Source organism: Nelumbo lutea, chromosome 7 (assembly GCF_056320005.1).
Source record: "Nelumbo lutea isolate HS-2025 chromosome 7, American lotus-T2T, whole genome shotgun sequence".
Lineage (NCBI taxonomy): Eukaryota > Viridiplantae > Streptophyta > Magnoliopsida > Proteales > Nelumbonaceae > Nelumbo > Nelumbo lutea.
Window position 1 is genome coordinate 17,246,477 of NC_142690.1, and position 27,294 is coordinate 17,273,770.

General features: G+C 38.6%; 1 protein-coding gene across 3 annotated transcripts in view; it reads right to left on the reverse strand.

Annotated features, from left to right (window-relative positions):
• Positions 1–27,294, reverse strand: part of LOC148845385 (ARM repeat superfamily protein) — a 125,346-nt gene that overhangs the window by 14,847 nt on the left and 83,205 nt on the right. For all 3 annotated transcript variants that reach the window (XM_088955617.1, XM_088955616.1, XM_088955618.1), the window contains exons 27-31: positions 19,732–20,067; positions 6,250–6,403; positions 6,026–6,136; positions 5,612–5,779; positions 2,641–2,767 (exon numbers count right to left, since the gene is read on the reverse strand). In XM_088955617.1, the coding sequence (XP_088811743.1) occupies positions 2,641–2,767; positions 5,612–5,779; positions 6,026–6,136; positions 6,250–6,403; positions 19,732–20,067 (896 nt within the window). The remainder of the gene's footprint in view (positions 1–2,640; positions 2,768–5,611; positions 5,780–6,025; positions 6,137–6,249; positions 6,404–19,731; positions 20,068–27,294) is intronic.

A 27,294-nucleotide genomic window follows, 5' to 3' on the forward strand; every position in this document is an offset into this window, starting at 1 on the left:
ACTGTCGACTAGGTTATGTAGTTCGATATTCTCAGCACCTCTTGGTCTCCTCTCTTCTACTACTTCGGCTACAACATTTCAGCTTATAGTCTTTGTCTTGGGATTTTGGTTTCTATAGAGGGTTAAGGGAGGATGAAGTTGATTGTTTGTCTGCTCTTCTTGGTCTCCTCGATAAGGTTTGGTTGGATCCTTTGAAGCCTGATAAGAGGATTTGGGCCATTCACCCCAATGGGTCTTTTTCTTGTGGTTCCTTTTTTAATTTCCTGTGCCAAACCTCCTCTCAACAAAGTTTCTCTTCCAAAAAAGTCTGGTGTAGGCCGGTTCCCCCCCAGGGTTATGGTTTTGTGTTGGGAAGTATGGCATGGTAAAGTAAGCACAATGGATAACCTACAAAAAAGAAGACCCTTCCTATGTATTTCTCCAAACTAGTGCACTCTTTGCAGATCTCATGGTGAGGACTGCTATCACTTATTTTTATCTTGTAGTGTCACTGCAGATCTCTAGGTTTGGCTTCTATCATTGTTTGGGTGTAGATGGGATATGCCAACAGAAGTATAGCCTTTAACCCTATTATGTTCTATTGGCCCCATAAAAGAGGAAGGAAAATGTGGAGGTGTGCACGAGCAGCCTTTTAAATGGACAATTTGGGAAGAAAGGAATGCCAGGATCTTCCAGCAAAAGGAGAGGAGCAGTCAGGCCTTGAAGGACTGCATTATGTATAGGGCAATGCATTGGTTAAAGACTGGATTTGTTTGATCATTTCTCCTTTACTGACTGTTGGAGGGATTGGTTATCAGTAGCAAGCTGTTCCTCCTCCAAGGTAAAGGTAATGGCAAGATGGGTCCCCCCTCCTCATTGTTCTTTGAAGCTGAATTTTGATGGAAGTAAACAGGGCAACCTGGGTTCCTCCGGATTGGGAGGTGTACTGAGGAATGAGGCTGGAGAGGCTATTTTACTATACTCTGGCCCTTTAGGTGTTGGGAACTCTATTCAGGCAGAGCTGTTAGCTGCAATACAAGGAATCATTCTTGCAAAAGAAATGGGTGTGGAGCAGCTTCTGGTTGAAGGGGACTCTAAGACAGTGGTGAACTGGTTAAATAATCCGGAGAATGTCATGTGGGACTACAAGAATAAGATAAAGAAATTCAAATGGCTGACAGGGAATATGTCTGTAACAGTACAGTGGGTTGGGAGATCAGCTAATGTATTTGTTGATGTCTTGGCAAAACAAGGAACAAACAGGGAAACATTGTTCTGGGCGCAACTGTAATTTATGTTTTTTAACAGTCATGCACTTTTTAATGTAGTTTTTGTGTTTTCTGTATGGAGAGGCAGCACCTCGTGCCTCTCTAAGGGGGTTTTCATGTAACCGATCTTTGAATTAATGGAATATGGTTCTTTATTTATCAAAAAAAAAAAACATGTTCCAAGACATGGGCTCTTGAACTGTTTTATGGATCATGTAACCCTAGATTAAAACTTTGTGTGTTTCAGTATAAAATAGAGTAATGATTTGGGTTCATCCTTTTCAGTAAAACCAGTCAGACCTGTAATGGGGATATATGTTGTTTTATGACTGAATATGCACTTCGTCTACCAAAAATCAGATCTGCTCAAATTATATGTAGGTGCTGCGAATCATGGAGACAGAAATAGGTGATTTTGAAATAAAACTACAAAGTGGAGCATGCAGCTATTGCTGGCACCCACAATTCCAACTGTCCCCTAAAAGGATGCCTTACATAGCATGGTTAAGGCCAACCCACTCCCAGAGCATTTCCAACCAAAGGCAGTTGTATTCTAATTAATCAAATCATATGCAATTTTGCAACTTCATGAATTTGTTTTGGATATATTTTTGTTGAAAAATTTTTGGGAATAATTTGAAGTTAAGTAAGCTTTTAATTTTCATTCCATAATCATAGAGAGTGCCTTAAAATATTCTTTAATTAAACTAATATAGTTCTAACATATTTAGGAGGTTCCTTGTAGGAAAATCCAATATTTCAAGATTTCTTTACTGTTTACTTATAGTAATTTGTTAAAAGAGCAGGCTTACTCATTGCTTTCAGATCTCTCTCTGTCTCTCTCTCTCTAAGCCCATCAATTTTCTGTTCTACCATCATTTTCCAAATCTGAGACCCTGTAATTCTTCTTCCAATACAAAAAAAAAAATAATAATAATAATAAAAATAATCTTCTTATCATTTACACTTGCTTATCACAATAATTCTTCTTCCAATACAAACTAGCCATCCAGCTCCTCTAATCTCTCCAAAACTCGGCCAACCATAGTCAATTTTCATGAGACCCAGTTTCTCACTTTTCTACCCCTCTTTGGAAGACCCCCCAAGGCTTGAAATAAATCTTGGTCTGATTACCTAAAAACGATTAGCTTTGTTAAATCATGAGATATATGCTACATCAAACTGGTAATTTCAAGATCTAGATGCATGATAGAATTTCTATGATACTAATAGGAAAGCATGCCTCTAGATGAACCTCGAGAGTAACTAATTGAAATATATGCATGCAAATATGCAAGGGAAAACCTTGCCCAGTCTAACTTTCTTCTCTAAGACGTTATATATACACAAAAATACAATGTTTCTGAATAGAAGCTAGGGCTTGTATAACTACCTGATTTAATTGCATCATTTGCCAAGGGTGATTGCCCAGGTTTGGTGACATTGGTCTGCTTGCAAAACTCAAATAACAAAGGAAAAGCCATGTTAAAGAACTCTGGCTTAGAAAAGGCATTAATAACCTGCAAAAACACAAAAAGGCAAATCACTACATCTCTCCAAACTAAGAACCTGTTGAATCTTGAATTAGGAACTGGTGTCTTCTCTAAAGATGTAAAAACAGTGAACTACATAATTGTATAAATCACAAAAAACAATCTTTCAAAAACAATGTTCAACCACATCAGGAACGTGCTTGATACCCAATAAAAATGTCAAGTGTGTGTTCTTTTACAACACAATGTTCAACCACATCAGGAACATGCTTGATACCCAATAAAATGGTAAGTGTGTGTTCTTTTACAACACAACAAAATTCATTTTTGTTCATAAAATATGTATGTATTAATGTATTTATATTTATATGTAAGGAAAGGGTTTCCCAATCAAGTAAACTAGGGAAAATTCTTAGATGATTCCACTTATTTTTCCCTAGTGGAGGATTTCTGTGCCAATCCGTGTTAGCTTACAGCTCAAAAGCGGTCTTGCATATGTTCCATTTTTTTTTAATCCGGAACCCAGGATCAAATCCAACATCAGTTATTGTCCATGATGCATACACCGTGTCAAGTTCAAAATAGAGATCTCCTACTATACCCAGATACCCATATGTGCCTGGTCCACCAGCATTGGACACAATATGCACCCCATGCAACACCGAATACCGCATGAAGACTTCTAGAGTATTACGTTTTTTTTATGGATAAATGGAAATCTTCACAATGATGCCATGCATCCCCAATGGTGGCCACTCTAGGCCACCAACCCTTAAAACAATATTATTGAATCAGTATTAATAAAAAGTATTTCTATTCCCCAGCTGAGCCCAAAATAGATTCCTTCTCTCCACCCCTTGTTTTGCCAATGCATCAGTCAATTCAATAGCTGATCTGTATGTCAACTAATTACTAGGTTCTTTCCAGCATTTCGGTTCTCTCTCATAATGCTCCACGGAGTCAATCCACTTTTGCATGAGCCAGCTACTCATGAGTTTGGCATCCCCCTCCACAACCAAGTTCCATAAGTTAAGAGATCTTTCTAGATGCATACTTTGTAAGACTGGATTTCCTCCACTGCAGTCATCAAATTTAAGATTAATTGAAATGAGGTAGGATTCATCTAGAGCTCATCCTCTTTTGCCAAAGATGATTGAGCTATCCATAACCATTCTCTTTCCATGTCTTCAAAAGAAAATGAATTAAAAAGATCCATTCTTAATCCAGCAGATCACCTTTACTTTTATGCATTCAATAAGTGAGCTTCTCAGCCTTTCTTTGACATGAAAAAACCTAAAATTCCTTTCTTCCCATAGAGTCCACAAAACAGCTGCCCTAGTACTTTTCCACATAATTCTACCCCTTTCCTAAGAGCACCAGAATAGGATGAGCTGAAGATGCCACTCAAATCTGATGGGAGCACCAAATGGAGCCCAAAAAGTCCCAAGAAACAGTTTCAAATACCCTCAATAAAAGAATAGGAGATTAGCAAATGGTAAGTGTCCTCCTTGCTTGCTTGCATAAGAGGTAAATGTATGGAGAAATACACCATCCAGGTTTTTTTTTTTTTGCAACATATCAAAAGCATTATTTATTTTTTTAATGAAAGAATTCCTAACAAAAGGCCCTCACTTATGGTGGAGCTGGCCCACTTCAAATTTTTCTCACCAGAAGAGATGGCCCATATTTTATGAAAGAATTCCCATTTTTTATTGCCTTATATAAAAGATAGTTGGTGGCTGTAGAGAGTAGCTGCCCATTTCTTCTAAGCTTCTTTTCTTCCTGTTTCTCTTCTTTCTTCAAGACTGAATTCAAACATAAATAATATAATATATGATAAAACTCAAATTAGATGTTTGTATATGTTCAGGTCAGAAGAAAGAGAAGGAGAAGAAGAAAGAGAAGGAAAAGGAGAAAGGGTCACAGCCGAACTAGAGAGAAAAATCAAATCCCTTTAGTCAGCCCTTCTTTTATTTATACTCTTCTAAGATACACAAGGATTACCATTGTGCCCTCACTTAAGTGAGAGCCACATAATCTGAGCAGTACATATATAACTAAGCATTAAAGGACTGTACTACCCTTGTACAGCCGACTCTAACAATATATTTAGTTAAATAACATTTAAAATATATAATCACGGTTAGGGGGGTGACTTCACTCCCCATCCATGCCCTGCCCCCACCAAGTCAATCTCCATCCTCAACCCCATTGAGGAGACCAAGTACCTGGTGGGGATGGGGAAAATAGAAAAGAAAACTGAACTGCTCTTAGAAAAAAATATTCTGGGATAGTTGTCAAGAAAGAAAACAAGAATGTTGCCAAAATGATGGTAAGCAAAACTCAAGGTAAAATGAAACATCAAACTTTCCAGTTGTTTTATAGCAAGAAAAACAAACAACAACAATTCCATGTAAAATAACATCCTTTCCCTGTCAAACATCCAGAACATCTGGTAGTTTTTTTTCTTATACCTAATCATTTAAGTTTCAGAGGAAGATTTTTATACTTTTCCTAATATTTACCACAAACCATAGAACATTATGCCATTAGAAAGTTTCCTGTGATATTACGACAAACTTTTCTATTATTGAACAATCAAAATCTCCTGAAACAGAAATCAGAACCGTGGGCAAGGAAGCTTCCTGTTAAATGCTTGAAGTTACTTTGAATGGGTAACTCGGGGAATAGAGATTCAGTTTCAGTGGGTGAGATTTTCTCTCTCCCCTTTGCTTCCCTTGTAAGCTCTGGTTCTTTAATTAATGAAATGTTTCTGCTATTGATAAAAAAAATGCTCGAAGCTACTTGTTCAAATGACTTGAAGTAAATGAGTCATTTGATAACTTTTGAAAGTAATTTGGCACAATTTACCTGTTGTAGACAGAAAAAAGCTGCTTCACAGTATGCCCTGTCCTTTTTGGTGCACACAGATGCTATTACATTCAAAATTGAACTTGGGGCTTCTGGATCCTCAACAGAAATTGCGCTGTGGCAAGACAAACAAACAGCAGCAATTGCATACAAAATAGTATCCTTTCCCTGTCAAACATACAGTTATAAGAAGTTGAACTGCTTAAAACAGTAATATCTAGATAAACCATTAAATTACATGCATAGATAACAGAATGGTCTCCATTTTATTTTATACAGTTGGATTAAGCAACATTGGCACATTTATAGCATGGTGACTGGGCAACTGGAAAAGTCAGGGCATGTATATCATCTCTAAGTTTTAAAATATTTTGTACTTCCTTTTACTGAATACAATGAGTTGAATGGTCCTACCTCCCATAAACGACCAGGTAATTCTTTCATAAGAGATTTGAGCAAGACATGATGATGGGAAGAAAGAGATTCTCCCAAAACTTCACTTAGCTTTCTGATAGCCTTTGCTGACTACATGCAAGCACAATGAACATTATAACACAACCAAGTCAGAAAGAACACAAACATGGTTATACATTTTATGATCTCAGTGAGATCATTAGTTAATGAGTAACAGGGCTTACCCTTTTCTTATTAGCCCATGAAGAAGACATAATTCCCTCAGAAAGAAGAGAAATAATTTCATCCATATAATATTGAAGGGTGACTCTTTCACTGCTTGTGTTTTCTTCCCACAACTCCTCAAATAGGCTACTGACATTCTTGTCATCCTCAAATCTGCATGAAAATTACCATTATGGCTGTAAATAAAAGATACAACTTCATTTTCAATTCCTTTTTTACATTTTCCGAATCTAATTACAAGGTTCAAAATAAGGCTGAACATTGAATTAAATGGATCAGAACGTATCATTCCGTAAGAATTTCTGATATATTCAAACAGTCAGCAATTTGTAGTGTTGACTGACAGAACATAATTCTATCTGATATACAGCCAGAACAAATTCCATAGGAACATATGGCATGATTATATAAGTTGAACAATTGAAAAACTATTGTGGAAATAGAAACAAAAAAAAAAAAAATCAGCAATCCAAAATACAAATGTGGGCAACTTTTCGCTTTTCTTGTTTCCCCTTTTCTCTTGAGGACAAAACATTATGGGATGAACCAGCTTGCTTTTGGAACAAGAACAACAAAGACAAGATTTTATTAAAAGAAATAGGAAGATGAGGGAAATGCCAAAGATCTTTTCCACCAAGGCCAATAGCAAAAGGATTAAAGGACACAGAATAAACAGGAAGATTGGTCAAGGCACTCTATATGAATATATGCTTTCCTCTGGACAAACAAACCTGCTTCCACCCCACTACTTTCCTTATAGAACATTCCAAACACCAAGTCCCAGATTGTCATTGACTTGTAGATCCTAACAAGAGGCAGTCCCAAGAATTTGAAGTTAATTTAGGAAACAACATTACCATCCTCAACAAGTTGACCAACAAATATCAAATTAATAGTTAATTTAGGAACATTGTTTTAAGAAGAAGTAATGATAAATTTAAAGATGTGGATAAGTAAATATCATGACAACCAACAATATTTAATTTCTCACCATTAGCATTAACAATTTGTTTTACCAAGAAGTTGAGGATTAGAAGTCTAACCAAGAGGGCCCCTGTCATACGATTAAAGGCCCCAGAATACATGATCCACAAGTGACTCGGAGTTGCATAATAACAAGAAGATTCAGTAGAAAGACCAATGACAGGAGAACAAAGAAGAAATGGCCAAGGAAACTAGTTGGTACATCTCCTTTGTGAAAGCACTGGAATTCTCCCCCTTAGAAGAAACAGATGAGGAAAAAGATGACTGAGCTGAAGTAGACAAATGTGAAGTGGTGTCATCCGAGCTCCCTATAGATGCCTGGTAAGCTTTGTATTTACTCTTCTTTTGTCCTGACCCTTTGGGACTTCGAGTTGGACACTCAGTAATGATGTGCCCACATTGCTTATAGTAAGTATAAACATTTTTTCTTCTTGCAATGGGATATCACATGATCGTACTATTTGCACTCATAACAATGAACCTTTGTTAAATCTTTCTTAGCTTTGGACTTATTGGCCAAGGAAACAGTATCCACAAGGACCACAACATTATCTTTCTATTTTGATAAGGGCAAACCTAGTAACAAGGGCTGGTTTCTTCATGCAATAATTCACCAAGAATCACATAAATTTGGGACAGAAAGGAATCAACAAGAAAACAAAAGAAAACTGTTTTTTTTTTATATATATAAGAATATGATTCAAAGAAATTTCTTGGGTTTTTGTTGAATTGCCAATATATATCAATCAAGTGAATCTCGTTCCAATGGGGGTAAATTCAATAAATGCAAAGCAATTAGGGTCAGTCTTTAAACATTTTATTGCATTGAAATTTATCAAATTAAAAATAAATAACCATTTTTAGCCAAGATTTACTAAGTAAATAAGAATAAGATTTCTTGCTCCCAAATGAGAATCAACCTTACAAATTGTATTTTGCGAATCAACCTTACAAATCCCCAGATTTGTCCCATCCAAACAATTGTTAGTGTCGAGTATGTAGGAGAATTTCTGTCTTTGTGCTTATGTTTAGGTGTTGATGTGTATGTTTATGTTAGATCTAATGTCCCTAACTTAAGTAGGGGCACATGTGACTTTTCCACAATATTTTAGTAATAAAAAATAAATCTGGTCGAATGGGATGGTTGATTTTTTCTCTCATTCGAACCAGTCCTTTTCCTCCTTGTCTTCTCTTCTACTCTTCTCCTTTCTCTCTTTCTCTCTTATCTCTTTTCCTTAACTGTTATCAGTCTAACAGGCAGGCCAAACTTTAATATGGTATAAGAGCTAAACTGAGCAAATCGGATCTTTCCAGAATTATGTTCTCTGTGCACCCAGTCTAGAGTTTTCTCTTAATTTCTTTGCCACCAGTTGGAGATATGGAAAAGGGCTGAAAAGGAAGGATTGCCCTCTTCCCTTGGAGGTTTCTATGCCTCCAGTTGTGGTGTTCGTGATCGGTTGCTGCAGTTTCTAAGAAGCCCTCCCCTAATCGATGAAGAGAAGAGGGTTGATTCGTGTGGTGCAGTGGGTGCCTTGTGTCGTCTGATTTTCGGGTGACCAGGTAAGAGGTTCTATGCATTTTCTTGGTGTGAATTAAATGATAAGTCTGTTTCAGACTGTATGGTGGGATTTCAGATTGTAATGTGCTAGGGTTTGTGCATTTTTCAGTGTGATTCGAAGGGGAAGGGTTCCTTAAACAGTGTGGTGAAGTTTCAGGTGGTCGTGAAGTAGGGTTTGTGGTGTAAAGAGTGCAGTTTACAGCAATAGTAAGCGCTGAAATCAGTGTGTAGTGTGGTCTAGTGTGCCGAATTCAGCAATATCAGAATTCAGCAATGGGAGACAATAGTGATAGCAAGACTAGTGTGATGGTTCCTACTGACTACATGAATGTTCAAATGACCTCCATTAAGCTGAATGGAGAAAATTATGTACCTTGGGCTAAATCTGTAAAAGTCTTCTTAAGGCAAAGAAGAAGGTGAAACACACAAGGGACGAAAAACCCTCCACCGATTCTCATGAGTATGATGATTGGGAGCAAGTAGATGCACAGATTATCACATGGTTATGGAATAGTATGGAACCCAAGATTAGTGTAAATTTCATGTTTCTTGATACTGCCAAAGAAGTGTGGGACCATGCTAAGAAGCTGTATTCGGGCTGTTGAAATAATTTAGTTGTTGGTGTTAGGGTCTGTTTGGCTAGTTAAAGCATTTGTTATTTCTATTTTTTTACTTCTGTTATGTCTGTTATTGTACTCACTTATAGCAGGGGCACAAGGGTCTTTTCCCTTGTTATTTCTGCCACCCTATATATATTATAATAAAAGCTGGCGCCGCCAATACTGTTACATTGCCAATCCCTTCTCTTCTCTTCTCCCTTCTCTCTTCTTCTTCTCTTTTCTTCTCTTCTCTTCCTCTTATTTCTGGCCGGCCATACTGTCAAGATGGTATCAGAGCGGGAATACTAACTGAGAGAACAGATTGAACAAACTTCACTGATCGAACAGATCGAACAGACTTCACTCTTCCAACTTGCTGAATTTGGGCGGAACAGAGATCTGAATCTGGACTGAGGAAAACAAATCTACAACTGGTATAGTCCTTCCTTTTTTCTCTTCCTTACCCTCCTTGGTCGTGTACCAAGTGAAAAAACCAAATGAAACTGGGCTAGTGAATGCTGTCAGATCTTTGTACCTCTGTTTTTTGGGATCGTGTGATCCTGTTCCTGTGTTAAGGCGACTGTAGGTCAAAGATGACCTGTTATCTCAATTATTTGGCTTGATTATAAGTGTTAAGGATCTCTCTTGCAGATTAATGTTCTTCAACATTTTGGAAGGCTGGTAGGTTGGGACAGTTAAACCGTACAGGTCTGAAATCTGCCGAATATTGCCTTTATTTGTCCTGAAATTGGTACTTTCTGTGCTTAGACTGTTTTCAAACCCAAAAGTGTGGGTGTGGACTGAGTGGAGCATTTTTTGTGGAGTAAGGAGGGGTCCTAAGTCCGGTGTTTGGGACTGATTGTCTGTTTTGACCATGTCGTCTGAGAATTCTCCTACTTCAGAGATTTCAGGGAGCCACAATGGAGTGAGTGAGGGAATGGGCATGAGTTTCCCCATGGCTGTTATTCCCTTTGATGGCTGAACTACCTTGAGTGGTCTAGGGGGAATAAAACTCTACATCACTGCTAGGGGGAAAATAGGATACATCAATGGGAGAGTGAAGGAACCGAAGTACGGAAGTGTTGAATATGATAGGTGGAACCAAGAGAATAGTATGGTGATGTCTTGGCTCTTGGTTTCCATGCTGTCACATGTAAGGAAGACTTTTATGTGGGTTGAAACCGCTTGTTAGATATGGGAACAAGCAAAGTCCACCTATTCAAAGCAGAGACACAATGCCAAGATATATCAACTGCAAGCTGAATCCTATACTTGCAAGTACGGGGAGAGGAGTCTCTCGATGTACTATTCTGATTTGACATCGATATGGAAAGAACCTGATCACTATCATAATGTGAACTGGAAGTGTGATGAAGATGCAAAGGCGTATAAATCACTTGTATCTCAGCAACAGGTCTTTGCCTTTCTCCTAGGGCTGAATCCTTCATATGAGTCCATCAGGGTGCAGATCTTGGGAAGTAAAGACTTGCCATCAGTTCAAGAGGTATATGCATTAGTGCAGTCAGAAGATAATAGAAGAAGTGTGATGAATTGTGTAGAAGGGGAGTCAGTTGCCCTAGCTGTCCGGGGAAATTCAGATACAAATGCCGGAGGTGTTTTTAAAAAAGGTGACTCTAAAAAAAAACAAATGATAAGAGTAAACTTTGGTGCACTCACTGCCAGAAGACCCGACACACGAGAGATACATGTTGGGATCTCCATGGAAAACCTAAATGGGCACAGGATTTGGGTAAGAAGTCAACACCTGATCAGGGCAAGAAACCAAGCCAGCAGAATTAGAAAAAGTATAACTTAGCTAATATGGCGTCGACAGAGACTAGTCCTTTGGTAACTCAGGAGAGGCATCCCAGTTCTGACCCTAAGGAGGAAATTATCTACTACTTTCGTGAACATTTGGAATTGTATGGTAGGACTCTCCGCCAGATAGATTCTGGTCCTACTCCCTCTACCTCTTTTACGTCTACATCAGGTAATGCTGCCACTGCCTTCCATGTGTCATCTCATACCACTGATTCTCCTTGGGTTATTGACTTCGGAGCCTCAAACCACATGACCGGTAAGTCAAATTTATTTCAGACATATAACCTTCTCTCTGGGAGAGATAAGGTGAGACTAGCTGATGGTTCTTTTTCTACCATAGCTGGCTGAGGTACCATACCTCTCCCACTTGGCCTTACCCTTCCTAATGTACTGCATGTTCCGAAATTACCTATTAATTTGCTATCCATTAGTAGTATAACTCACTCCTTGAACTGTTCAGTCACTTTTTTTCCGTCTTCATGTGTGTTTCAGGATTTGGGAAGACGATTGGTAGAGGAAGCATGGTGAATGGTCTCTACGTGTTGGAGAATAAAGCTGATCTTGGGACTACAGAGTCCATGAGTTTGTCAAGTGAGAGTCAAGCCTATTTATGGCATAGTCGTCTAGGTCATCTTTCTTTTGAGTCATTAAAAGTTATGTTTCCAAAGTTGTTTGAGTCCTTGTCAGTGAGTCAGTTACAGTGTCAGACATGTCAATTGAGTAAACATTGTAGATGTTCTTTACCTTTGCGAAAATAAGATTTGAATTTCCATTTCATATTGTTTATTCTGATGTTTGGAGCCATGTTACTCTACCCACTGAGACTGGATATAAGTACTCCATTACCTTGATTGATGATTATTCTAGATACACCTGGGTTTACCCTATGCGATCTCGAGATGAAGTGCCAAAATTTGTGAAAAACTTTCAACGCATGGTGTTCACTCAGTTCCAAACGGAAATCCATATCTTCCAATCGAACAATGCGAAGGAATACTTCCATAGTGATCTCACGGAGTTTTTTGCTTCGAGTCAGTCACTTCAGCGAAGCTCTTGTGCCAGGACACCCCAACAAAATGGTGTTGTTGAACGAAAGAACCGTCACCTTCTCGAAGTAGCTCGTGGCTTATTAATTCATATGAATGTGCCAAAACGTTTTTGGATGGACGCAATCTAATGTGCTACATGCATCATCAACCGCATGCCCTCTCGGTTACTAAAGTATAAGGCCCCACATCAGCTTTTGTTTCTTACAGCTCCGTTGTCCACCACTCCGATGCGTGTTTTTGGGTGTCGTTGCTTTGTCCATAACCTGTCCCCTACTTGAGGTAAGCTTGATCATCGGGCTATTCCCTGTGTTTTTCTTAGTTACCCTTTATCTCAAAAGGGGTATTGCTGCTATGATCCTACCTCTCACAAGTACTATGTCTCCATTGATGTATCCTTCTTTGAGAATCAACCTTTTTTCTCGGTTTCTCCTCAGGGGGAGAGTAGGGTTGAGGAGAAACAGGCGACTCAAACTCAACTACCTCCTTTACCCGATCCTCCTCCATTCTGGATTTTTCATCGTCGCCATAAAAGCCAGCAAAGTTCAAGAGCCGTGGAACCTAACACTATGTAACTAACATCATCGGATTTACCAGAGGCAAATCCGTCTCATCAGCCAAGTACACTTGCTTCTATTGATATGTCTAATCCTTTAAATGTTGATTCACCTATCATCAATGATCTTGATATTCCTATTGCTAAGAGAAAGGGTGTTAGGTCGTACCACTAATCATCCTATCTCTAATTTTGTGTCCTATGAGCATGTTTCACCTTCATTCTGTGCATTCCTCTCTTCTGTGGACAGTGCCCCCGTTCCTAAGAATGTGGCAGAAGCTTTGTTTAAACCTGAATGGACAAATGCAATGCAGGAAGAAATTGATGCTTTACACAAAAATGACACTTGGGAGTTGGTGGACCTTCCTGAAGGGAAGGAACCAGTGGGTTGCAAGTGGGTGTTTACAGTGAAACACAAGGCTGATGGAACTGTTGAAAGGTACAAGGCTAGACTGGTAGCAAGAGGCTTTACACAGGTATATGGAGTGGACTATGCAGAGACTTTTGCTCCAGTAGCCAAGATGAACTCTATCAGGATCCTTCTTTCATTGGCAACAAATCTTGAAAGGGAACTTCACCAATTGGACATAAAAAAGGCTTTCTTGAATGGTGACTTGGAAGAGGAAGTGTACATGACCCAACCTCCATGATTCTGTGCCAAAGGTAGTGAACAAAAGGTGTGCAAGTTAAAGAAATCTTTATATGGGTTGAAACAATCACCTCGGGCTTGGTTTAGTAAGTTCCATTTAGTAGTTCAACTGATGGGGTTCAAACAATGCTAGTCAGATCACACTCTATTTGTGAAAAGAGGTGAAGGGAAAATTGCAGCTCTTATTATGTATGTGGATGACATAGTGATCATAGGAGATTGGGAGGCTGAAATACGGAGACTAAAAAAGTTCTTAGCCACTCAATTTGAGGTGAAATATCTAGGCCCCTTACGTTATTTCCTTGGAATTGAAGTTGCCCGCTCTCACAAGGGCATCTTTATTTCCCATGGAAATATGTATTAGATCTACTAGAAGATACAAGCAAATTGGGGGTAAAACCAATTGACTCACCAATTGAATCTAATCATCATCTAGGAGACAGTCAGGGAGAGTTTTTGAAAGATGTGAAGAAGTTCCAAAGATTTGTAGGGAGACTTTTGTATTTGTCTATGACCAGGCCTGATATTGCTTATGTAGTGGGTGTCCTTAGTCAGTTCATGCACAATCCTAGGACAACTCACTTTGAAGCTACAGAGAGGATCCTAAGATACCTCAAGAAGTTTCCCAGAGCTGATTTATTGTTCCAGAAACATGGTCACTTAAAGGTGGAAGTATATACTGATGCAGATTGGGCAGGAGCAGTAAATGACCGAAAGTCCACTAGTGGGTATTGTGCCTTTGTAGGAGGAAACCTGGTCACATGGAGAAGTAAAAAACAAAGTGTGGTGGCTAGATCTAGTGCTGAAGCAGAGTATAGAGCGATGTCTCATGGGGTTGCTGAAATCATGTGGATAAGAAGTCTGTTAGGTGAACTGGGTTTTGTAGTGAGCAATCCTATGTCACTCTACTGTGACAATAAAGCTGCCATCAATATTGTTGCTAATCCAGTCCTGCATGATAGGACGAAACACATTGAAGTGGACAAGCATTTTATTAGAGAGAAACTTGTAAATGGATTTGTCTGCGACACAAAGATTTGTGTGACAAGTTGGGCATGATTGACATCTATGCTCCAACTTGCGGGGGAGTGTTGAAATAATTTAGTTGTTGGTGTTAGGGTCTGTTTGGCTAGTTGAAGCCTTTTTTATTTCTATTTTTTTACTTTTGTTATGTTTGTTATTGTACTCACTTATAGCAGGGGCACAAGGGTCTTTTCCCTTGTTATTTCTACCGCCCTATATATGTTATAATAAAAGTTGGCGCCGCTAATACTGCTACATTGCCAATCCCTTCTCTCTTCTTCTCTTCTCTTCTCCCTTCTCTCTTCTTCTTCTCTTCTCTTCTCTTCCTCTTATTTCTGGTCGACCACATTGTCAAGACGGACCAAGACAATATAACCAGTGTATATCAATTGTATCAGGAATACTTTAATCTACATCAGCGTAATCAATCTTAAGGAGTACTATGCTAGTATGAGAAACATTCGAATTGAATTGAATGTTTATCACCCCCTCACTTCTAATGTCAAAATTCAGCAACAACAGAGGGAACAACTTGATGTTACTTGATTTTTGGTGGGGCTGAAATCTGAGTATGAACTAGTGTGGGCTCAGATACTAGGAGGGTCAACTCTCCCTTCCTTAGAAGATGTGTTTGCTCAACTTAGGAGGATTTCCATTGGATCTACCGAGAACCCTAATGTTTCCGATAGATCAGCCTTTGCAGTATCCAGAGGCCGTGGTGTTAGAGGTGGAGCTTGGGGAGCTTAGTCTGGCCGTAATGGCAGCAATGGACCGGCATATGGCCGGAGTGGAGGTAGTGGACCTACATATAACCGTGGTGGTGGTCGTACTGGAGGTCGAGATTCAGGGGGAGCCTGCGGCAGAGGACATAGTTCGGGTCCAAGGAGGTGTACATGCTGTGGTATGGATGGACATACCATTAATTATTGCTATGACTTGCATGGTCCACCCTCAACTTGGGTCAATCATGTCGTGACTAGTGACAGTAGATTAAGACAGGAGAGTCCTTTAGCTAATTAGATACCTTCTACATCCATAGATGTTACTGGGAAGTAGATGATGAGTATTCCCCGTGATGAGTATGAGGGGTTTGTTCAGGCCACATCTCAGCAGAACACGGCCACTCTCGCACACTCAGGCATGGCTTGTCTGGCATCCACACCCAATCCCTGGATTATTGATTCTGGAGCCCCGATCACATAACTGAAACTCCAGGTGTGTTTTCTTCCCTCTCTCATTGCCCAACATCACAATTTGTTACCCTTGCTAATGGTTCCACATCTTTCATTTGTGGTGTTGGTAATGTTAGCATGAACCCTGTATCCTTATCCTCAGTTTTGTATGTCCCTAAATTTCCTTTTAATCTTATGTCAGTTAATAAGTTGACCAAGTCTCTTAATTGCTCCATTACCTTTTACCCCTCTTTGTGTGTTTTTCAGGATCTCAAGATGGGGATGAAGATTGGTGGAGAGCATGAAACTGGTGAATTGTATTATCTTGATGGTGGTGGAAGTACGTCAACAACTCTCCAACTGGTGAAGTCTTTGGTTTCTTCATTGGGGAAGCATCATCGTGTTCCCTTTAGTCCTACAGTTGATAACCGTATGTCAAGCCCTTTTTCTTTGGTTCATTCAGATGTTTGGGGTCCTTATAAAGTAATGTCATACAATGGATATAAATATTTTGTCATTTTTGTTGATGATTATTCAAGGATGACGTGGTTCTCATTAAAATTTTTCGTTCCGGTAATGGTCGTGAATATTTCTCTTCATCATTTCAAGAATACCTAGACCAAAATGGCATCATCCATCAGACTTCGTGTACCTACACCCCACAACAAAACGGGGTGGTTAAGAGAAAGAATCATCATCTTTTGGAAACAGCTCGACCCCTCATGCATTACATGAATGTTCCCAAATCTTTTTGGAGTGATGAAGTGCTTACTTCTTGCTTCTTGATTAATTGGATGCCCACGTCTATCCTTGATGGTCATTCTCCATTCACCACATTGTTTCCTACCTTGTCTTCATTTCCTCTTTCTTCTTGGGTTTTTAGGTGTGTTTGCTTCATTCATAATTTGGGGCCAGGAAAGGACAAGTTAGATGCACGATCTATTAAGTGCATCTTCCTTGGCTATTCCCGGACTCAAAAAGGGTATAAGTGTTATCATCCTAGCTCTCGATGTTCCTTTGTGTGTATTGATGCTACCTTCTTTGAGTCTTCTCCATTTTTCATGGGTCCGGTGATGTTTCTTCCTCTTCATCACTTCCTCCCCTTCCTCTTCCAGCTGTGACCAAGTCCTTGCCTCTGGTGCCACCACCTGTTGAAACCTATCCATCACGTGTATACACATCGCCCACATGTACCGACTCCTCCTCCAGCTCCATCATCGTCGACAAATCCAGCAGTTGTTCCCACACCAACCCCAACCCCAATATGTGATCTTTATCTTCCCATTGCCTTACGGAAAGGTAAACGTAGTTGTACCCTTCATCCTATTTCTAATTATGTTTCACTGACTCACCTTTCCGCTTCCCATCGCTAGTTTATCTCTTTGTTATCCTTTGTTGTTATCCCTAAGGATGTCCAGGAAGCCCTTGACTCTCCAGGATGGTGTCGTGCGATGGAAGAACTCTTAGTTCTGGCCCATAATCATACATGGGACCTCACCACTCTTCCTCCTGCTAAGCAGGCTGTTGGTTGTAAGTGGGTTTATATAGCTAAGTACTTACCTGATGGTAGTGTAGAGCGGCTAAAAGCTAGATTGGTTGCCAAAGGGTATTCCCAAACCTATGGTATTGATTACACAGAGACTTTCTCCCCCAGTTGCTAAGATTTGTTCAATCCGTGTTGTGGTTTGTCTTGCTGTGATGTATGATTGACCCCTCTGTCAGCTTGATATCAAGAATGCCTTCTTGCATGGTGATTTGCTCGAGGAGGTCTATATGGAGCAACCACCAGGGTTTGTTGCTCAGGGGGAGGATGGTAAGGTGTGCCGACTACTGAAGGCCATTTATGGGCTTAAATAGTCTCCTCGAGCATGGTTTGGCAGATTTAGTGAGGTGGTAAAGAAGTTTGGTATGAAACAATGCAAAGACCATTCAGTCTTCAGTCATGACTCTCAGGCAGGGAAGATCCTGTTGGTGGTGTATGTAGATGATATTGTCATTACCGGAAATGATAAAATGGGCATTGACAGGTTGAAGACTTTTTTGCAGGAACATTTTCAGACAAAGGACCTTGGTAAATTGAAGTATTTCTTGGGGATAGAAGTAGCAAGGTCTAAGCATGGTATTAACTTTTGTCAAAGGAAATATGTTCTTGATTTGCTTGAAAAAACAAGTTTGTTAGGTGCTAAACCTGCTGAAAAACCTATGGAAACAAACACTAAGTTAAGTAGTGATATGGGTGAGTGTTTGAAGACCCTGGTAGATACCAGCGACTGGTAGGTAAACTGAACTACCTAACAATCAGTCGGCCAGACATTTCATTCGCAATTAGTATGGTAAGTCAATTCATGCAGAAACATCTGGTTCCACATCGGGATGTGGTTCTAAGGATTGTGAGGTATTTAAAGGGGGCTCCTAGTCGTGGTTTGATATACATAAGTGGTGGAAAACTTGAAATAGAATGATATATTGATGCTAATTGGGCCAATTCTGCATCTAATAGGAGATCTACCACAGGCTATTGCACTTTTCTTGTGGGTAATCTGATGACATGGAAAAACAAGAGCAGATAGTTGTGGCAAGAAGCAGTGCAGAGGCAAAATATAGAGCTATGGCACATACTACTTGTGAATTAGTGTGGCTAAGGAACCTTCTACAGGAGATGGGATACACTGTTGATACTCCGATGAAGCTCTAATGTGACAATCAGGTTGTAGTTCATATTTCCTCTAATCCGATGTTTCATGAGAGAACCAAGCTCATAGAGGTTGACTATCACTCGGTTAGAGAGAAAGTGCTGAGTGGAATTATAGACACTGCATATGTCAACACAGGGAACCAGTGGGCAGATTTGTTTACTAAAGGATTGAGTCGGGGTAGAGTGGACTACATATGTAACAAGCTGGGATTATATGATACATACTCTCCAGCTTGAGGGGGAGTGTTAGTGTCGAGTATGTAGGGGTATTTCTGTCTTTGTGCTTATGTTTAGGTGCTGATGTGTAAGTTTATGTTAGATCTAATGTCCCTAACTTAAGTAGAGGCACGTGTGACTTTTCCACAATATTTTAGTAATATCAAACAAATCTGGCCGAATGGGAGGGTTGACTTTTTCTCTCATTCGAACCAGACCTTTTCCTCCTTGTCTTCTCTTCTACTCTTCTCCTTTCTCTCTTTCTCTCTTTCTCTCTTTTCCTTGACTGTTATCAGTCTAACAGGCAGGCCGAACTTTAATAACAATAAAGAACCTTTTCTCACTTCTGAGACACCCTTAACATATTTTTCATATAAAATTCCTTCAAAAACACCTATTTCTACTTTTGGACTCAAAGCAAAAAATAATATGCATCTTGACTAGGCCAAATCAGGCCCATTTCAAAAATATAGACATGTAGCATCTAGGGACATGATCAAGCCACATTTACAACAAACTAATCCATTATCATCTTACTCATGGTTCATAGTTCTTCATCTTGCAAAGTAGCGATCATGGATGGAGGCTCCAAGGATAACTTGGGTAGTCCAAAGAGCTCCATCCATCTTAAAAGAAGCACAAGATGAAAAATACATATTTTTGTTTGTTAGAATATATTTTTTGCATTGTTCTCCTCTTATTCCTATCAGAAATCTAGTCTCAAGTAATTTGGAAGACTAGGTGAATGAGATAATCTTTTTAATCATCAGACCAAGCTCCGAATAAAAATGGGATAAAACCCCAAAATTGGGAAGAGGGAGCTTCTTCACTATTTGCATTTACTTTTATGTTCTTGTAGTGGCTCCATTATGTATTTCCTTTTTGTTTTCTGCCTAAACATTGAAATCTCAGTGTAGATTCTGTTTGAAGTTTCTTTTTTGCAAAATCCATCATCGCTATACTTGGGGCCAGGTTTCATTTGATTTAACAGTATTCTAATGTACCCATTTATATCCTATGTACTTAAGAAAAAGGAAAAACAAAAATAAAAAACAGCTCATCAATAAGCAAAGCGGCGCTGAAAGAATTCCTTGATGTTGATGTGGCAAGAATATCCAAGCATGAAAATGCACTTAAAGGATAGTCTAGTCTGTAAACAGACCTTGCAACAAAAATAACAGGAAAGACTGTTGCATGGTATCCAGCTACAACATCTGCTGCCAGATGCAAATAGTTCTTCAGTAGAACTGCACATGAAATCTGTAAACTTCTATCACCTCTATGCAACTCTGCAGTCTCTTCTATCAACTTTTGGGCCTGCGAAGGAGTTGAGTACTTAAATGTGATTCCACAAGCACTTGCAAAAGCACGTTTTGCTGCACCACTTTTCTCGTCCTTAACAGCAGGAAACAAGAGCTTTAAAAGCATGTTTGTAAATGGTTTGATATCAGCACCAACTTTTTCAACAAGTAAGTTGATAAAGCTAGCTACGCCAACTCTGCAACAGAAAAAATATCAAAACAATTAGAAGACAGAAAATGCCAAGTGGTTTAAAAATATTCTTTTACAATACCATGCACTGTATAAGAAAATCTAGTTGATGACTAAAGGTAACTAACTTGCCAAGCCAGGAGATGTACTAACTGAAATAGGGCCTAGGCAGTCATCTAGTTATGTTCAATCTCCAAGTTGTTACTTGTTAGATGACCAGGCAATCACCTTACACCATGCATTTGTATAAGAAAATCCAGTTGATGCCTAAAGGCAACTAACTTATAGATAGGAGATGTACTAACTGAAATAGGGCCTAGGCAGCTATCTAGGTATGTCCAGTCTCCAAGTTGTTACTTGTTAGCTGACCAGGCAATCACCTAAGACATTGTTTTGTTTCAAAGCAATGAAGATTTGGAATTCTCCAATTCTCAAAAGGTTACAAAACTTCCCCCATTTGATTTCACCAAAATTGCACCACCATAAGTAAAGTGGGAAAATTGTACTCCAAATTGAAGAAGTTATATCCCTTGGTTTGCTCCTATCTTATTTTATCAAGAAAGAGAAAGGTGAAGCTAAAGAAATTAAAAAATAAAGAATGTCTTGAACAAATATTGGATATCTATGAGAGTGACTGAAGTGGTGAGGGGTATATGGTAACAGATCTGGCCACTAAAAGGATTCAGTGGCCATAAAGGGGGATTTACACCAGTACGACAACCAGTCATCAGCAATTTCACTTGGCTGGATCTTCACCCTGTCCAGAAACATCCTCGGCCAACCATTATGAAGATGATTATCCATTCTTGTGTTCTCCTATGCATCTGTTTCTCTTGACCTGATTTTCATCATGCCTGGCAACATCCTTTTCCAGCCATGGTGAAAATAATCAGTAATTCTTGTATTTACTACCTTTTCCATGAATTAACCAAATGAAACCCAAGACTTTCTATCTACGACATAAAAATACTTCTTTAATATAATTCTAGGACTCCATATTTCACACAGCCGAATAAAATGTCTAGTGCCGCAATGATAATCCAGGATTGTACTCTATTACAGACTGTAAAGTTTTATTGTTTTCCCATATTGTCCCATGTTTATGTTTCCAGTTCTTCTGTTGGTATATCCTGGGACATTGGTTTTATAAGAAGCCTCCCAAAAACAGGGTTTTTTTCTGGAGCTGATACACTTGACAATAAAACTAGGTCATTCAAGAGAGAAGACCTACTTGAACCCCCTCCCCCAACACCCGCATGTGCCTTCATATAAAGCAAGTTGTAAAATCATCTATTTTTTTACCAATAACTGCAATAGCTTATTATCAATAAGAACAATTTAGAAGTAAGCAAGTTGTAAAATCATTTATCACTGATCTCCTGTTCATATATTACTGCTATTTCTGTGAACTTCTTGTGTGCTGTCAGGCAAACATGCCCCAGGAATACCAATAGTCTGTTTCAACATAATTTGCTTTCCCCTAGAATAAAAGGAGGGAAGATATTATTGACGTGTAAAAGAGCAGCTTCCTGTTGGATGGATTGGGAAGACATCATCATCAACATCTAAGCCTTGTCCCAACCATATGGGGTCAGTAAAATAGATTTAGAAAAGGCATATGATCATGTTAGTTGGTCTTTTCTGGATTATATAATGGAAAGAATAAACCTTGGCTCAAAGCAGAGGAGCTGGATGAAAGTTTGCATATCCACTCCAAGATTCTCTCTGTACTTGTTAATGGTACAGGTAGAGGCAATTTCAGAAGTTCGAGAGGTTTGAAACAAGGGGAACCCTTATCTCCTCTCCTATTCATATCAGTAATAGGACTCAGCAGAATGGTGGACAAAGCTGTGGAGTTGGACCTGTTGGAAGGTTTTGAAGTTAGCTCAAATGGTACTTCCATTCCAATTTTGAAGTATACTGATGACACTCTATTTTTCTGCAATGCTTCGGATCAAGTTCTTAATTTAAAGCACCTGCTTTTCTGGTTTGAAATTGTTTCTGGGTTAAATGTGAACTTAGCAAAATGTGAAATGATAGCAGTGGGGGAAGTTTCTAATTCAGAAATTGGCTGATCTATTGGGCTACAAAGTAGGATTTCTACCCACAGGCTAATTGGGACTGCCACTGGGTACCAAGTGCACATCAAAATCCATTTGAAACCCAATTTTGGAGAGAATGGATCAAAAACTGGTCACAAGGAAGGGTAGATATCTTCCGGTCTTTCCAAAGGAGGGAAGGTAACTCTTATAAAGAGTACTCTTCTAGCCAGCCTGCCTACCTATTTTTTGTCTCTTTATCCAATCCCTTCGGAGGTGGTGAAGGAATTAGAAAAAAAGATGAGATTTTCTGTGGATGGGTTGGAAAAACTCACATAAGTATCTCTCACAAGGGGGCTTGGGGATAAGAGATCTGAATTCCTTCAACTTAGCATTATTAGGCAACTAGCAATGGAGGTTTAATGCAGAACTGAATAACCTTTGGAGGAAGGTAATAGCTGAGAAATTTGGGCTGGACAGTAATGGTTGGGAGTGTGGTCCCCATCCTTCAACTTATGGTTGCAGCCTTTGGAAAGGAATTTGTAGAGCCAACACCAAGTTCAGACAGGATATCAGGTTCAAAATGGGAGATGACAAAAGGATCAGATCCCTTGGACTGGGGAGAGGTCCCTTAAAGAGTTGTTTGATTGTTTCCTACTTTGCCCAACTTGGCAGCTGACAAAGAGGTGCTGGTAGCTGATTCTTTTGTCCAGAGGGGACAAAACATTTGCTGGAACCCATCCTTCAGAAGGGACTTTAATGATTGGGAGATTCAACAGATAGGGGATCTTCTAGCTTTGCTTCAAGATCAGACTCTGAACTTGCAAAGCCAGGATTCAAGAATGTGGAAATGGGAGAAATCATGAGTGTTCTCAGTTAAATCCTTCTACAGATATTTAGATGGGAATGGTACACATTTTCCTAGGCGGACATTTGGGGCAGTGGCACCCATGAAAGTTAAATTTTTTGTTTGGGTGGAAGTTTTAGGTAAATGCCTAACAAAAGAGATGCTGTTGAAGAAAGGTTTTCCATTCAATGACTTGAGCTGCATACTGTGCAGTGGGGAGATGGAATCAGTTAACCATCTGTTTTTACATTGCAAGTTTGTAGCAGAGATATGGAACTATTTTCTAAAGTGCTTAAAAGTCAGCTGAAGTATATGTCTGCCTCAGTTAAAAATACTTGGAGGCTTGGCACATACCGGGGATGACAAAGAAGGGGAAGTTGTGCTGTTCCTCTTTAGCTCTGGCTATTTTGTGGGCAGTATGGACTGAAAGGAACAGCAGGACTTTTGATCACAAAGCCTCTATTGAAGCTGAGGTCATTAACAAGACTATTGAGCTTCTTAGGAGCTGGTTGTCTATACATACAGGTTTTAAATAAGATACAACTGAATGTAATTTTTTGAAGGTGGACTTTTTCAAGGTCCTTTTGTTTTTGTTTTGTACAGCTTCTCATTGTACAAAGGACTGGTTGACTAATATAATTATACTTTACCTTATTTCGAAATAAAGAAAAAAAACATCTTAGTCTACTTTTTCTCATTTTGTCACCTACTGGAGCTACTCCTTGGTTCCTTTGAATGACTTCATTTCCTTTTTTTTTTTTGTAGTAAATAAAAAACAAAAATTTCAATAGATAAAAGAAAGAGTATAAAAGAAGGGTGATGAGAAATCGCCCAAGAACAAAAAGAGCTGCAGATACAAACAAAGAAGTACATCAATTTTCAACCTCCAAACTGAATTATAACACTTGAAAAACCAGAACCAAAAGAGTCTTTACAATCATCCATAAACTCCAGAAGAATCATAACCCAGTCCAGAATTCTTTTTCCTATGATTGAGACACAACAGTTGTGAGATTTGTGTTGGTCTTCAAAAACTCCTATATTCATCTCCATTTGAATGACTTCATTTCTGAAGCTGTCAATTCTACTTTTTCCACTCCATCTCAGCATTCATATTGCTGCCACACTCATTTTTTGGACATGTTGTTTCTTGACTGCCCAAGACTCTGCTCCCACAACATCGCTGGCCTTACAACTATTTTATAGAATTGTCCTTTTAGCCTAAGTGATATTTACCTATCGCATAAGACTCCGGACACACCCCTCTATTATAACCAACCTTCTCTAACTCCATGGGTGACATCCTCTTCAGTCTCTCCCTTGTTATGAATTATTAAACCAAGGTAACAGAAGAGGTTACATCAAGTTATCTCCTGACCTTTAATCCTAAGTATACCCTGATTTGCCTTCCCATTATTATTAAATTTACATTGCATATATTCTGTTTTAGTCCTCTTATTTTAAAACCTCTTATTTCCAAGGGCAAATTGTAAGAATTTTCTTTAATAATTTTTTCAAGGCTCTAGACTAGTTTAGCTCATTACCGTCAAAGCTGTTAATTGGATCAGGATGTGGGTGATCTTTCAATGTCTCTATGGATACAATCATTACAGGATTGTTTGAAGTGGTCTCAACTTTAACTAGAAGGGATAGAGAAGTTTCTAATTGGCTGTTCTCACCTTCTGATCATAAAATGTTGAACTTCAATGTGTTATATTGGTAATTCAGGCATTCATGGGTCTTCAAGAAACCAGTGGTCTCAACTTTTTAAGTGGAAAACACATCTTAGATCAAATCCTAGTAGCTAATGAAGCAACATATGAGAAGGAAATGCTTTGATTACAAATTGGATCTAGAAAACACAATGACTATGTGCATTAAGGCTTTCTCAACTATTTGGAAGAAGTTAGGTTTTAATGCCAAATTCAGGAAAGAAGTTAAAGTTCCAAACCTATTCATTCCTCATTTTCTAAAATCATGGATGCATCCCCCAAAGACTTCTCCAAGGCCTAGAGAAGATTGCACTAAGAGGAAGTATTGCTACGTTTTTCATTTTTCATGGAAACAAATCTATTAATTTGATGGTTTAGTAGGGAAAAAAGTGGGCCTATCATCAAGGTGATTTTTTATTCCAATTTCAAGAATGAGCACAATTAAACTTTTGGAAAAACATACAAATCTCTAATTCCCATAATAGAGAGAAAATATTAGATATATTAGATGGTTAGGTAAAATATTGTTAAAAGGTATAAAATGAATTTGATAGGATAAAATTAGTTAAAAAATTGTGATATCTAAAATATTAATTTCAAATATACTCAATTTTCTGAAATTTCAGACCCACCACAAAACTCTGCTGAAACTTTGAAATTTTCATTTTGACCATGATGAAATGTTACTCAAATCTGAGACCCAAATACTTGATTTTCATGCCTAGTGCTCTGTTTTGTTCTTACATTACTGTGGTTTTTAGCATCCCTATTTTCAGGACCAACTATACTACATATTTCTTTTGATCCTTGAGATTTTTTTCTTAGCAATTAATATACAAGGGATCAAGTTTGCTAGTCAGGTTGTTGAGTGAGCTTCCTTAAACGACCTATAAATATTCCATGTGGCAAATTAGTTTGGTTTTCAAAAGGATTCCCCCAATTCTTTTGACGACCCTATACTCATGGAGAAGCTATCAACACAAAAGACTTTTCAAAGCTCTACAAAGCAAGAATTTCTATAGCTAAGTACTATATTAAGAAACTAAAACATTAAATAACTAACATTAATTAGGAAAACGATATTAGGTAGGGTATATGGCCATGTGGACTATGGAATTGAGCATGTGCCCAGTCCGGTAGGTTCCCTATCTGATCAATGGTGTTGATCAGGACCCCACCATGAGGCCAAAATAGGTAACACAACTAAAAACCTGGCCACGGAGGATAAATTTTTTCTGGTAGTAAATTAAAAAGAAAAAATTATTAATAGAAAAAGGTACAGCAGCTAGGGTGATGAGAAATCACCACAAGAGAAAGCTACAAACTCGTGATCTTATATAAAGGAGAAAGAAAAACAATAATGAAAGAGTATTATAAGTTTGAATCCAATTCAAGAAAAGACTAAAATCCAGTACCAAGATCTTCCCTTGAAACCCCTTCAAACTCTGGAAGTATGAGCACCCGATCCATTATCCTCTTTCCACATATGAGAGAGTGATTTGCTCTCTTTTGTGAGCCTTGTTCTAAAAATTCTTCTATTTCTTTCCTTTCATACTTCCCAACATATAACAAAAGGGATGCAACTTCAAACTACCTTTGTCTTGTTGTTTCCTATCATAGTTGGCCATCTAACAAAAATGTTTCCTGGAGTTCTTGGTTCCATCCAACTAGCTCTAAATAAGCTAAAGGAGAAGCCCCATATGAATTTCGTGAAGGAACACCCAACAAGCAAATGAAGGACATTCTCTGCAGCCTCACATAAATAGCATCTCCCGGCCAAGTGAACACCTCTACTCTGAATATGGTCCAGTGTCAGGATACTTCCCAACACCAGAAACCAGACAAAAGCTTCCACCCTTGGTGGTAAAGGGTTTCCCTATCCTCCTTTAAATTCAGATATTTCCACTTGGTTTCTTTGTAGAGCCTTACAGTTTGACAGAGAAAATACCATTACTGGATTCTTTCCACCATCTTGAATCTTTCTTTTCCACTTGCACCTCAAATAAGTGAAATTTTAGACGCAATCCCACACATTCCTCAAATTACCAATCAAAGAGGTGCCTTTTGAAGTTTGGGCACCAAACAACGACCACCCTACTCTGAAGGATACATATTTAAGAAAAGCTAATTAGAAACACATTATACCCTTCCAAACACATACTCCATAGGATGATTTCACTTCCTTGGAATTAAGGCTGCCAATGGGTCGGGTCTACCTGACGGACCTGAACTGACCGAACCGATTATAACGGTTCTGGTTCTATGATTTTGACCCGATTAATAAATGGGTCGGTTCCGGTTCTTGCTTGTCCTGAACCATCTCGGACCCAGAACCAATTATTTTATTAAATATATAATATTTCTTAATTTTCTTATAATTTTTATTATATTTTATGTTTGAAATGGTAAATTTTGATACATAATAAATAAAATAATATTAGTAAAAATGTTTAATTTATTAACATATGAATAATTTAGTATTTTTATTAAGGTTATATTATCAAAATTTAAATTTTAAGTTATTATTTAAATAAACAAATATAGTTTTAGTATAATCAGGTCTATTGGGTCACTCAACTATAACCAGGATGGTTTTGGGTCTATGATTTTGTCCCGATAAGTAATTGGTTCAGGAA